Here is a 13473-nt window from a genome sequence, read left to right as displayed (position 1 = left end):
TCAGACTTTTAAAAAAGATGACCCCATGGTAAGATTTGAACCTGTGAACTCCTGATTCACTGTCAGTTGGCTTTTCCACTAATCCACTGAGACACACACCTGTTCATGTGTCTCAGAGGATCTGATCTCTGCTTTTGGCGACTGGACTAAAGATACACAAAGAATCAATTACCCCCCACCTACCACCTCTATGGCAGTCCTCTTTACTCCTGAGTCAGCGATTTACACCAGCAGCTTCAAAAATCCACAGAAGATTTGAATTAACAACCTCATGACTCCAGGGCAGTTACCTGTCTAACTGAGCTAACACACAGGCTCAATCTAGCTGCAGTTTCTCTGAGACTTCACATCTGGAGTAGAACATCTCTATGATCCACAATCTTTGCTACTGGAGACTATTTTCATACTTGAGTTGCACATCTCCATGATGATGATATTTGCTGCTGAAGACTGCTTTCATACATGAATTGCACATCTCCATGAGCGATAATCTTTGCTGCTGAAGACCATATTCATACTAGAGTAGAACATCTCTACGATCGACAATCTTTGCTGCTGAAGACCATTTTCATACTTGAGTTGCACATCTCCATGAGTGATAATCTTTGCTGCTGAAGACCATTTTCCCATCTTGAGTTGCACATCTCCATGAGTGATAATCTTTGCTGCTGACGACCATTTTCCCATCTTGAGTTGCACATCTCAATCTTGAAAACTTAAGAGTCATTGGTTAGATTTGAAAGGCCAACTCCTGTCCAGGTCTCCTGAAGTCTATATTTGGACTCAGACTTTTAAAACAGATGAACCCATGGTAAGATTTGAACCTGTGAACTCCTGATTCACTGTCAGTTGGCTTTTCCACTAATCCACTGAGACACTCACCTGTTTATATTTCTCAGAGGATCTGATCTCTGCTTTTGAGGACTGGACTTAAAGAATCAAATACCCTCCAACTTCCAACTCTATGGCAGTCCTCTTTACTCCTGAGTCAGCGATTTACACCAGCAGCTTCGTAAATCCACAGAAGATTTCAACCAACAACCTCATGATTCCAGAGCAGTTACTTGTCCAACTGAGCTAACACACAGGCTCAATCTGGCTGCAGTTTCTCTGAGACTTCCTACCTGGAGTAGAACATCTCTAAGATCCACAGTCTACATATCCTATGCTACATATTGTTGTTATCCATGAATTTTTAAATTTACTGATTTATAAAAAAAAAAAAAAAAAAAAAACTGAAAAAATAGTAAAGCACATTATTTCTTGATTAATATGTCAAATTATAGTTACGAATGTTATGCTTGAATTATTTCTGACTTCTCAGAGAAGCCCAGTGAGCCAGCTCAAATTGGGGTGAATTCAGTTTGAAATTCCTCATTCCTGTTCAAAATGGAGCACTTCATGATGCTGGATGGCCTCTGAGACAAATATGACAGGTGGTCTAATAAATTTGTTAAGCACTTTATATATTTAGCGTATCATTACATCCCAACACTCAAATCCTTAACTTCAATCACACGATGTGTGTGAAGTTAAAAATCAAGAATGATTTTTACAATGCTTCAGTAAATGTCACACACGCATGTTAAAATACTCAACTTTATTTGTTTGTTTCACACACCTTACAGAGATCCAAATGATCCTGAAGTTCAAAATACAAAACTTAACTTTCCTCTCTAACAGCCTTCTTAATATCTTTATGATTGCTGTAAAAATGAATTAATCAAACCTCAAGTATTCACATATTTTTAAAAACACATTCAACATCAAACCGGACCATGAGAGACTGTAAGAAAACTTTTTATTCATTTGTGAAGAGCTGTACAGTTCCTCTTAAAAAAAATAAAAATAAATAAAAATACAACATATGCTTTTTTCTTTGTCCACCATCATAGTCACACAAATACGAAGAGTTGTAGGAAAGTTGGCTCAGCAAAAGAATTACAATAACAATACTCTTCCTCTTTTGTTTAAACTGCAAATAATGTAATTTCCACCTATGGAAGGCTCTAAATCAAAATGTTTAAAGATTACGAGTTCAGCCCCCCAACCTTCACTGCTGTCTTCTTGTTCTGAAGTAAGGACTCTAAAAAGTACTCTCCAGAAGGCGTATTTAACAACAAATCCATTCTTAATCCATGGATGAATATCACATGATGAGGGGGAAAAGTGGTTAAAAGTGGCCTCCCTGATCCAGGCTGCAAAGCTATTTGCAAGCATTCTGGGATCATTTGTGAAACAAAACAGGAATTCCATTTTTAAGCTTGAAATGTCTAATGGGACCACACCCAATTAATTGATATTGTGGTGGGTTCGTAATCCCTGGTTCCTTTGTCATGCATAAACATCAGCCATGACATACCGATGCAATTATATAAAAATAACAATTTCCCTGGCTTAGAAAATTACTGAATATATTTCAGATAATGCCAGTACATAACTAAAAATATAGAACAGAAAATATAGAACAGAGGAGGCGATATCGAATTATTTCAGACATACATATCAGCCAGAGGTGAAAGACGAACCCTGAAGTACCACTATGTTGTTTGCCACTACCATTAATACATTTTTAACTATCTGTTTCATTTTTCTTGTTTGAAAACCAAAGGAAAAAACTGTAAGCCCCTAACATCAAAAACACAACTATAAATAAATATTTTTGCATTGTACCTTGTTGTTTTCCCACATGCCTTCCTAAAAATGACAGTATTGTTATTCACATGCCCCTCGTGGCATTTTTCAGAGTTTCAGAAGCTCGTTTCTAAATCAAAAGATTTTAAAAAAGTGAAAATATGCACACTTAAACTCCAAATAACATAAACGTATTGGCCGTTTGATTAAAAAGGACTTTAAAGAAAACTTAACAGCCAGCACAGATACATGCCCTTTTAGTGTCTATAATTCTGAGCAATGGCAGCATACAGGCTACAAAGAGCGTGATTTGGCTCTTACCCTTAGTCTGTATGATGCCCTGGCCAAGTATAAAAGACACTAAATTGACATTTATGAGTGTTAGTTCATCTTTTTTGCAAATCAAAATACATCCTAGATGCTAGGCAAAGCAATGTCCAACGTTATGGTGACAGCTTTTATGCCCCCATGCTGGTGATATGGTTTTGGTATGTCCTGGCTAGTCTCAAGAACACTATGATGATTTTTTATGGAACTTTGGACATGAGTCCAGGTTGAAATTATTATATTTTGGAGGTCAAAGGTAAAGGTCAGTACTTGCTTATGACATAAGTGCCAGATATGTCACTCCAGTCTTTTTCATCCACCACTAGACTTTATCCATCAGGTGATAGGTCTGATTTCCTTTATGTCAATGGTACATGAAATTGGATGTGATATCAGTATGACCTGGTGAGCAAAAAAGAACATACTAGAGCTTGACTGCTGTAAATTCTGGTGTATAAGCTGCACTTTCAATACCATTTTCATCTAAAGTTGGCTGCAGGTTATATGGTGGGGCACTTCTATACCAGTATAAAGTGCTAAGACACGTGATCAATACCTCAAGTTGCTGCTTCCACTGTCACAAACTGCATGCAACCTCATGAGATTGAAAATTCACTCCACACTTCATTGTTTACTGCGAGCAGCCACTTCAACTCCAACGCTCATAACATGCTGAAATACACAACAACACAGACCAACCTGGAGGAGGCTGATGATACATTTTTCCTACTCTTCCCACTCATTAGGTCATAACGGTGCTCATAAGAAAAAGGTCAAAAGATGAATAAAGGGGAGGTATACCATTAATTAAACAAACCTCAACAGGTGCTGGAAGCAATCAGTCAGGACAAGTAACTGGTGGAGGAGAACAGAGCAACTCATGGGCTGTAAGACTGTCTTGCAACTATCACTGCAGGCTGAGAGCAAAACTACCATGCAAGAGCTAATAGATGCACAGACTCCATAAAGCAAAAACAGATGAAACTAGATGAGCAACAGCTGCACAGAAGAAAGAAGAAATTCTCAGGAGTGTTGCGTTTGTGAGAAAACAAAGAAACAGGAAGAACTTCATACCTATTCATATCAAATATGTTTTGGCTGATTTTCATGGCTGAGTGCATTAAAGCTCCTTTGATGAAGGTTTGACCCTCCACTCTGTCCTCAGTCTCTGTCCATCACCCTGAGCTCTGCTGTGTTTTCTGTCCCATGTGAGTGCGAATGTGTCGTTTGTAATTGGAGTTGTCACTGAATCTTCGGCCGCACTGAGCACAGCCGTACGGTTTCTCCCCCGTGTGCACTCTGAGGTGTTTCTGATAACCGTCAAAGCGCGTGAGTCTCTTCCCACAGATGGCACAGGTGAATGACCGGTCCCCTTTGGGGTCCCCCTTGCGGTGCACCTGCATGTGTTCGGCCCATTGAGTTCGCCGATCAAACACCAAGCCACAGACGGAGCAGATGTATGAGCCCAGAACCTCTGCCAGCGGCTGCTCCACTTCGAAACAGTCCAGCTGACCGTTATCCTGACCTGGATCTGAAGCTTCAGGAACGTCTTCATCCAGGTCTGAGGAGCTCTGAGGGACAGAGGGGCCTGGCTGAGGGTCCATTTCCAAGTCCTGACACGGGAAATTTGAGGTGGAGGGGGTAACGTGGCCATCCTCCTCTTCCTCGTTTTTTACACTGCTGTTCTGGAATATAAAAAAACTTTCATTGTTCTGCTCCACCGTTTCCTCCTCATTGTCCTCCACCACCTCTTCCTCGCCTTTTATGTGAGGAGGTTCAGTCTTGCTCGGATCCAGACCAGAGCTCCAGTCCAGCCGCCCATGGAGCTCTGCAAACAGGACAGAGTCAGGACAAAACAAAGGAAGGCTGTACATATTTTTAAACAAAGACAGAACTGTTTTCCTTGTTTTCTCCTTTCTGCTGTAATTTAATACATGATAGAAGGCCTTAGACCAGATGAGCTGTGATTATTCTTTGAAGTGAAGTTAAAACATGTGAGAACTGTGGTTTAAGGTTAATATTTAACACCAAATCAGGTAAAAATAGTATTCTTGCACTGAGATATTTTATTTGATAGCAGTATCACAGTGGACCATTTACACTTTGTTCAGTATTTGTTCAACAGCTGTGAAATGATTTGACCTCTCCAAAATGTTTATTATATTTATCTTATATATTATAGATCATCTTCTACTTTGAAACTTTTCAGGAAATGGTATGGGACTGCATTATCAGAACTAACATTAACTTTATCATGTGACAAAAACTATTTAGGCTGACATCTTCCAGTCAGTTGATTGACCGGTTGGTCAACAAGCTCTCATGATCCAACCAAGAGTCCTGCTCGCCGGTTTGTCACACACGAACATGTGTGTAAGAATAAAACAGTGGGAGCTGACTGATTGAGGGACGCGCAGCAGGACAGAGAGGAGCAGTGCAGTGCTGCGCAATCTAGGTACAGATGCACACAAGACTGATACAGAACATGTTATATTCTGATTGTTTCACAGTAATTATGCCGTAAATAACTTGTAAACAACATCTCTTAAACTCTTAAAGATGCAGACCGTTTTCATTGAAGTGGCGCTGAGAGTGTCTCTGCTCCGTCCTCTGTCAGAGCGTCAACTCCCACAGCTCGTTGAATTCACTGGTCAGCAAATACAAGAATTGTATCTTTATCATATCATTTAAATTATATGTCAGCAGTTACAGACCAACAGACTTTTTTTTTTGCATTCTGTCTGATATATGCCTGTGAATTACACAGTACAGGCTGGAACAAGTGATCCTGTTCATAGTTATTGTTATAAATTAATACAAACAATGATCTGAGGTTATTTTGTAGGCTATAAATGCTAAATAGTTATCCTGCCATGATCACAGAAATTCTAAGATTAAATGCAGGTGCTTGCCGTTCATCTCTGAGTCAGCTGTTAGTTTAGTACAACAGAATGAGAACAGAAATAATCAATAATTCTTCATAAAGCTTAAATTTTTAAGATTATTTAGACTATGACGGGAGATGCAATGAGGAAACTGTCACAGACTACGGTAATTCTGAGATAAAGGAAAGACTTTCTCTCTTCTTGAGTTGACAACAGGCCTTAAAACTACAATGAAGTTTCCAACAAAATGTGCAGAAATATTAACAAATTTCAGTTCACAGTGTTGTATCACTTTTCTTGATTCTTTTTAAGTGTAAATAGAAATGAAATTAATAAATAAGGACAGTCAAAAGATCGACATTTTGAATCATGATTAATCTCAGAATTTAAGTATTTATTCATGATTAATTGCACCTTTTTTAAACCACATTTCAAAATTTCCCTTTTTGCATTTCAAACTGCTTTTGGGTCATTTTTTAGTTTTCTACTTCCTTAAACTTGGGGTAATTGACTTCAATGATACAAATCTACTTTTATTGATAGATCAAAGATTTAAACAGGAACTTAACCACTGCAAAAGGAACTTTTTATGGCTTGAAAATTAAAAGAGAGAACATTAAAAAGGTTCCAATGACTTAGACATGTCCAGTAAGCTGTCTGTACATTTTTAAAAGTAAAATGAGTCAAGAAGGAGCAGTGGTGGACTTATTTTACATCACTGTGGCCAGAGGTAGATGCTAAAATGGCTTAACCAAAGCATATTGAAAGAGACAATAAAGTGTATTGTGGACCTTGATTGATCATGATTAACTTGATTAATCTTGACAGCCCTAAAATTAATATAAATCTCATGAATATTTTGCAGCAGGTAAAATGTTTTGCAGTTTAACCTTCTGGGCCACTGTACATTAAACATTGTTTTTTATCTAGATTGCAAAAAGCAGCTTGAAAAGTAATTAATAATGTTAACTCATGTTTAGCTTTTGTGTACTAGGACTGAACGAGTTGGGAAAAAATGTAATTGCATTTTTTTTAACCAATATTGCGATTTAATATACACTTATTTCTTAAGTTCCTCACTTCATGCATTTTCCAACACAAACAAGAAATAATTTATTCTTTACTATAACCAACACAACATTAGATTAAGCTAGGGCAGGACAAAGTTTTAAAAAATGTCTAATTGTGATTTTTTTTTTACTCATTTTGCAAATTAGGTATGAACTGTTGTATTAAAGGGAAGGATAATTTTTACATTATTCTCATATTTAAGAAAAAAATACAAACATGAAGAAAATAGGATTTTTTTGCACACTATTCTAAGAATAGAGCACTAGAATGATTGCATAATATGTAATGCATAACATCTTTGCTGCAATTAAGTTCTTAACTGGTATTTTGACACAAATTTAGAAATATTGCACCTTCTGCGATTTGGAAATTGCAAGAGGCCATATTGCATTTTAATCTAATTTGGGATTAATTGCCCAGCCCTAATGTGTACTTGTATATTTTTTAGTAATTTTACTTTACCTAAGTATATTTTCAGGGAGGTATTGTACTTCAATGCATTTTAAAAGTTACTGACTAAACAATAAGACTTTAAGACAAAAAAGGGGAAGTTGAAGCTTTCTTTCAACCATGTGAAACTGGCCAGTTGTTTGTCTTATGGGTACTGTAGGCACCCAGGAGCAGAGAGCGATTGTTTCCATGCTAAATCCAAGTTGGCAGCTGTACTGCAGTTTATAAACATGTGACTTTAATCAAACAGTATTGTTAGAGATTCATATTCTGTTGTTTTTCTCCACATAAAGGAAAATCATTTATCATTTTCATTTTCAAGCCCCCCCCCAGTCAAAATATTTACTCAATACTTTGATCCTTAAAAAATCCACTTCAGTAGGCCTACTTTTATTATAGTGGAGACTCTGAATTAGACTTTTACTCAAGTTACAGATGAAAGATCGCTGCTTCTTATAATTAGACTATTTCCTGTAGTTTTCTGGGTTCCTGTGGTCATTAACTTCTGTGACTTTCTTATTAGAAAATAAATGCTTTGAAAAATAATACTGACCAGCTATTATTGTTTTAAGCTCCATGTAGAAGACCCTCTTACTACTCTCTGCCTGGGGGGCCTCAGAGTAACTAGAACCGCCTCTGTAAAGTTTCCACACTTTTACCTAAACTTTAAATTTTCCTATGGTGACAGTCATGAACGGTATCCTACGTGACTTTATCTTCCGTTAAACCCCTCCGATAAATGGTACTAACCAGAGCTGTTGAACTCCAGAGAGATCCTCGGCTTCCTGGCCAGGTCCAGCAGCCGGCGTTGGCGGTCGATCTCCAGCTTGGAGCGGGAGATCTCCTCCTCGTACTCGGCGATGGTTCTCCCGAACACCCCGAAGATCTCCTCCGCGGCCTCGGTGAGCCGCTGGTTGATCAGCAGCCGTAACATCTCGATTTTAGACATTTTAAAAGCTCGGTTAGCGGCTCGGTTAGAGGACGAATTCAGGAGAACTTTACTCCACTGAGCGCCGTGGTAGCGTGTTTACTAGCTACACTTCCGGGTCATGATTCAGCGCATGCTCAGTGAGATTTCTACAGTGGTAGAAGCTTGGACTTAACGTCATCTGCTGGAGTGGATAGCTAATTACAGCTAACATAAAAAAAAAACTGAATAAAACTTGTATCTTAAAACAAAAAGTTTATATATATATATATATATATATATATATATATATATATATATATATATATATATATATATATATATATATATATGGAATACATGTGTCGTGTTCTTAGCGTCGAGCCAGTCCTTAACCATCATCAGACATCATACGTGTCTCACCTGGGCTAAGAAGGAAAATAACTGGGCCATTATTCAGTGGTCCAAAGTCTTGTCCTGAAAGCCAATTTAGCATTTCATTTGGTCCCAGAGTCTGAAGATTAAAGAGGCAGAATCCAAGGTACTTGAAGGCCAGTGTTTTCAGCTGCTCAGTCAGTGATGGTTTGGGGGCTGCTGTTGGTCCAGTGGTCTTTATCAAGTCCTGAGTCAATGCTGTCAGCCGTCTACCAGGAGATTCTAGAGCACTTCATGCTACCACCTGCTGAGAAGATTTATGGAGAGACAGATTTCCCTCTTCAGCAGGACTTGGCCCTTGTCCACAGGGAAGCCAAAACTACCAGAAACTTTGTGTGAGATGAATCAAGAAAATATGGAAGTTTAACTTTTTGAATTAAATCACTTAAAAAAAACTTTTCATGATATTCAGTTTTATTATTATTATTATTATTTAGATATAGATGTATACATCAGCAGTCTGATAACTAAATGGAACACCCTGAATCTTGAAACCAAGTTATCAGTTCAGGTCTTCCCCTGTCATAGTGAATTCAAGTATTTTGAAGCTTCTCTTAAAGTAACAAAGCCAGATAATTATAGTATGTGCCCAAATCTGATTTATAAATACCAAACAGCTCTTTTTTAGATCTTATTAGAGTGTCATAACTCAGATTGAAACACTGTAACACTTAAAAAGTCTCTAGGTCAGGTGGGACTTATGGAAGTCAAATTATAGTCACTTCGACAGCCTTTTTTCCATGACAAAAACTAGACTAAAACTAACAAAAATAGATCTGTGATGACTAAAACTGACAATAACTTAGTTTAGTGTTCATCAAGATGACTGAAACTAGACTAAAATGTCATGTAGTTTTTGTTGGACATTCAAAATCTGTGATATTTCTCCACTGTGGGTAAATCTGTAAAAAAAAAAAACAAAAAAAAAAAACAACGCATCTGTAGCTATTCTGCCTCGCAGCTGTAGAAAGCAGGGACCCCAGGTTTGGCAGGGTGCAGAGAAAACACTACCATGATTTGGTACCAGATTTATGCAATAAAATAAATGCTTGGACTAAAAGTAAAGACTAAAATGTGAGGATTTTTTATGGACTAAAACTAGACAAAAAATGTTTTGAGTTTTCGTCGACTAAGGCTTTAAAGGATAGAAATGACTTAACCTAAAATGTATTTCATTTCAATTCTAAAACTAAGACTTAATTTGAAAATATCTGCCAAAATTAAGACAGCTTCTGGTGCAATATCTGATCTCCTGACAGAAATCATGTTTTTTATTTGATGCATTGTTAACCAATAAAAATCAACTAATTCATTGTTACAGTATGTCTGCAGGAATATATTGACATTTATCTTACTTGATATGAAATTTTGGAGCTTTTTCAGGAGCGTTAACCTCAGAGCAAGGAGTCCTTTTAAGGAACTTTTTTATGATCAAAATCTATTTTAATGTTTTTTTATTCACTTCTGGCCCATTTTTACATTTACCATATGTGTTTTTTTTTATTATTTAAAGTCTATTTAGCTAGAGACTTCATGTATTCATATGTTTAATTCCTAAAGCTATAGATATTAGACACAAACCGATTACAAGCAGTCCTGGAGGCAGAAACTCATTGATCAAAGTCTAAATCATTCAACCCATTCTACCTTTAAAATGATGTGAAGAGACCAGCTATGCAACCAAATAAACTCTGATTAATGAATGCTTTGAGTTAGATAAGCTGTGGGGGTGAGACTTTTTCTAAGTTTCACATGCATCTTTTTCTGCACTTTTTTCATGCAGGTTATTTCAGGCCAGAATGAACATAAAAATATCGTCAATGATAATTTAAGTCTCAAAGACAAACACGGCACAATCTAGAACTCAAAAATTCAGATGAAAATTTTATTTCAAGACATCAAAAAGAAAATAACAGGCTTGAATTGCTTTGAATGTGTAAAAATATCCACCGTTTACTTCGTTTTTGAAATAATAATCATTAAAAACATTGATTTTTACCACTGCATTTTACTCTCTGCATTAGCAGTTATTTCTATTCTGCATGGACAATGCAATCCTAATTTTCAGCATCTAATCTCTCAACAAAAGACAGTGTCTCTGGTTGAAGATAAATGTGACTTATGTTAATCATATAAAGATATTTTTGACTAAAATGATACAAAAACACTTACATTAAGTGTGGTTAAAGTTTAGATTTGAGAGTAAAAAAAGAGTCCACAGAAATAAAAGTCACTGACTCTGATTAATATTCTGCAGTTTCCTTTATTTACACCGTCATCCACATGTTCATTAATAGCAGTAAGGTAAACATAATAGCTTTTGACATTATTACATTGTCGTTCTGATGTGGCCCAGCGGGTGGCGCTGTGAGTCCATCAGTGATTTCGTGGCATCCCTCTGTGGTTTCTGATCACCGTGAGAGGAAAGGAACCACGAAATGAACAATTAAATGATGTTTTCAAGGTTACAAGTGCATTGTAATACAAAAATCAGTTTTTTTTTATATAAAACGAGCTGAAGTGGTTTTATTTTTTTCTGCAGCAGTGAAACATTCCTACAGGAGCCTACAGGTCATTCATCAACACTCAGATTCAAGCTCGATGACTCAAGAACAGTTCTGTTCCTCCCTTTGTCCTGTTGTCTCTCCATGAATCAGAGTCGTCACAACAGCAGGATATCACACTCTGACGCACCTCCAGTAAAAATCAAATAATACTCATACCTCTCCTGAAATCAGAGCAGTAACCATAGAAGCCATAGACAACCAAGACTGGATAATCACTGGTTTTTAATTGTCAAACAGTGCAGAAACTCTCTGAACTGCACTCCTACAATTGTTGGTGATTAAAAACAAGAAATTCCCTCATGTCAGGTGTCTAAGGGCTTCTACTTTTACTGCTGTGGCACTGATACAAGTATTGATATGGTTCAGTTTTTACAAGAATCATAAACTGAAATATTGCATGGATTCATCCCTCCACTACATTTCTCTGAAAAAACAGATAGTTTTGATACTACTGATCATCAAAAATGTTTTGTAGTTTTAAAACACATGGTATTAAGAAGTATCAAACATTTTGACAAGCTTAGTATGGCTACCAACTGTAGGGTTTCTCTTATATGTTTATTTTAAATTTTTCAAACTAGATCACATTTTAATTTAGAGGTAAAATATCTCTAAAAGCTAACCAAAGCTCTGTGCACAGCAGGGTTGAAAATACTGCCATGTTATTCTCTCTTTATTGATGATCTGGAGAAACAGGTCTGCATCTGAAACCGCTCTGTGTGAAATTTGAAAGAGAAATATCCTTGAGAGGAGAAATCTGAAGGATCATGCAGGTACTGTGTTTTATTTCTGAGCCAGTTAAAAGTCTGTTCATATGTTTTAAAACCATGTTTCTGTTTTCAATAAAAGAAGTTAATATGCTGCAATGTAGAAAAAGTTGGACATTACCTACCTAACAGCTTGTGCTCTCTCATATCGTGGATCACGAATGTCTGACAAGAATTAAATGACATTTTAGTCTCTGTTAGTCTCCTTGGTGAAACTCACTTTCATCAAAGATCTATTTTTAACTAGTCTTGGTCTTTTTTTCTCATAGAAAAACAGTAGTTTACAAACATTTTCAGTCAGAGTTTAAGTGACTGGTAGCATAAACCAATACTTATACATTAGCCATTTTTTAATGTCCGTTGGGTTTTTTTTGAGATCATGATTCAGTTTATACCTCAGTTTTGGGTCACTGTTTGGGTTTGATTCATTCATAAAATATTAGATGTACAGTGCTTAACAAATTTATAAGACTACCACCCAAAGTAAGGTTTATACCACAGCTGCCCTAAATTAACAGCATTGGTAATTACCAAAATCATTTTTTATGTTTCTGCAATGGTTAATACACCAATATTTAGAAGCTCTTTAACCCAAATGATATTTTTAATGCTAAAATATAATTATCATTGTTATCCATGAATTTTTAAATTTACTGATTTATAAAAAAAACTAAAAAAATAGTAAAGCACATTAATATTTCTTGATTAATAGGTCAAATTATAGTTATTTACCTGCATTCCTGAACAGAAAAATGGGTTTTAGTGGTTGAATGATATGCTTGATTAATTTCTGACTTCTCAGAGAAGCCCAGTGAGGCCGCTCAAATTTGGGTGAATTCAGTTTGAAATCCCTCATTCCTGTTCAAAATGGTAAAACGTGGAGAGCTCACTGAAAATGAAAGAGTCCGCATTAAAGCACTTCATGATGCTGGATGGTCTCTGAGACAAATATGACAGGTGGTCTAATAAATTTATTTTTAAGTTTCCCTGCAGATTGCTTCTCCTGATCCAAAATGACAAAATGAATGCAATGTAAAAATGCAAATGAAATTGTGTGTTTTAGTGCAATGCATCATATAAATAGAATATAAATAAAGTAACTATCATTATTAGATATTGATAATGACTTAAATGTGCTGCGTCATCACATAGTTGTTAGTAAACAGTCGGTGCAGTGGTTACTTGAGTAAAATCAAGACTCATGTACATCAGTGAAGAACTCCAGACTAGCTTATATAAACACAGGATAAGACATTGTAATGGAGCCTTAGCAGAGCACTTAAATCCACACCTTCAACAGGAGTTCTCTACTTCGAAATATCTGTGTCACCTTTAAATGTATCAGAATAAGTCATATTTTCAACCCTCTCTGCTTTCACATCCAGAGGATTTTTGAAAACAGTGCAGAAAGGGAGAAGAAGCCGGCGAAT

At 36.5% G+C, this 13473-nt stretch overlaps 1 protein-coding gene across 1 annotated transcript; it reads right to left on the bottom strand.

The window, feature by feature from the left end:
* Positions 1–1620: 1620 nt before the first annotated feature.
* LOC121523641 (zinc finger protein 771-like) lies at positions 1621–8395 on the bottom strand. Its single transcript, XM_041808584.1, has 2 exons — positions 8118–8395; positions 1621–4789 (listed from the first exon to the last, which is right to left on the bottom strand). Exons 1-2 carry the CDS (start codon positions 8314–8316, stop codon positions 4137–4139), a joined length of 852 nt encoding a protein of 283 aa, XP_041664518.1. The 5' UTR covers positions 8317–8395; the 3' UTR covers positions 1621–4136.
* Positions 8396–13473: the final 5078 nt, after the last annotated feature.

The sequence above is a fragment of the Cheilinus undulatus genome, linkage group 16 (assembly GCF_018320785.1).
Source record: "Cheilinus undulatus linkage group 16, ASM1832078v1, whole genome shotgun sequence".
In the NCBI taxonomy this organism is placed as follows: Eukaryota; Metazoa; Chordata; class Actinopteri; order Labriformes; family Labridae; genus Cheilinus; species Cheilinus undulatus.
The sequence above is the reverse complement of the archived record's forward strand: the minus strand, read 5'-3'. Positions and strand labels throughout refer to the sequence as shown.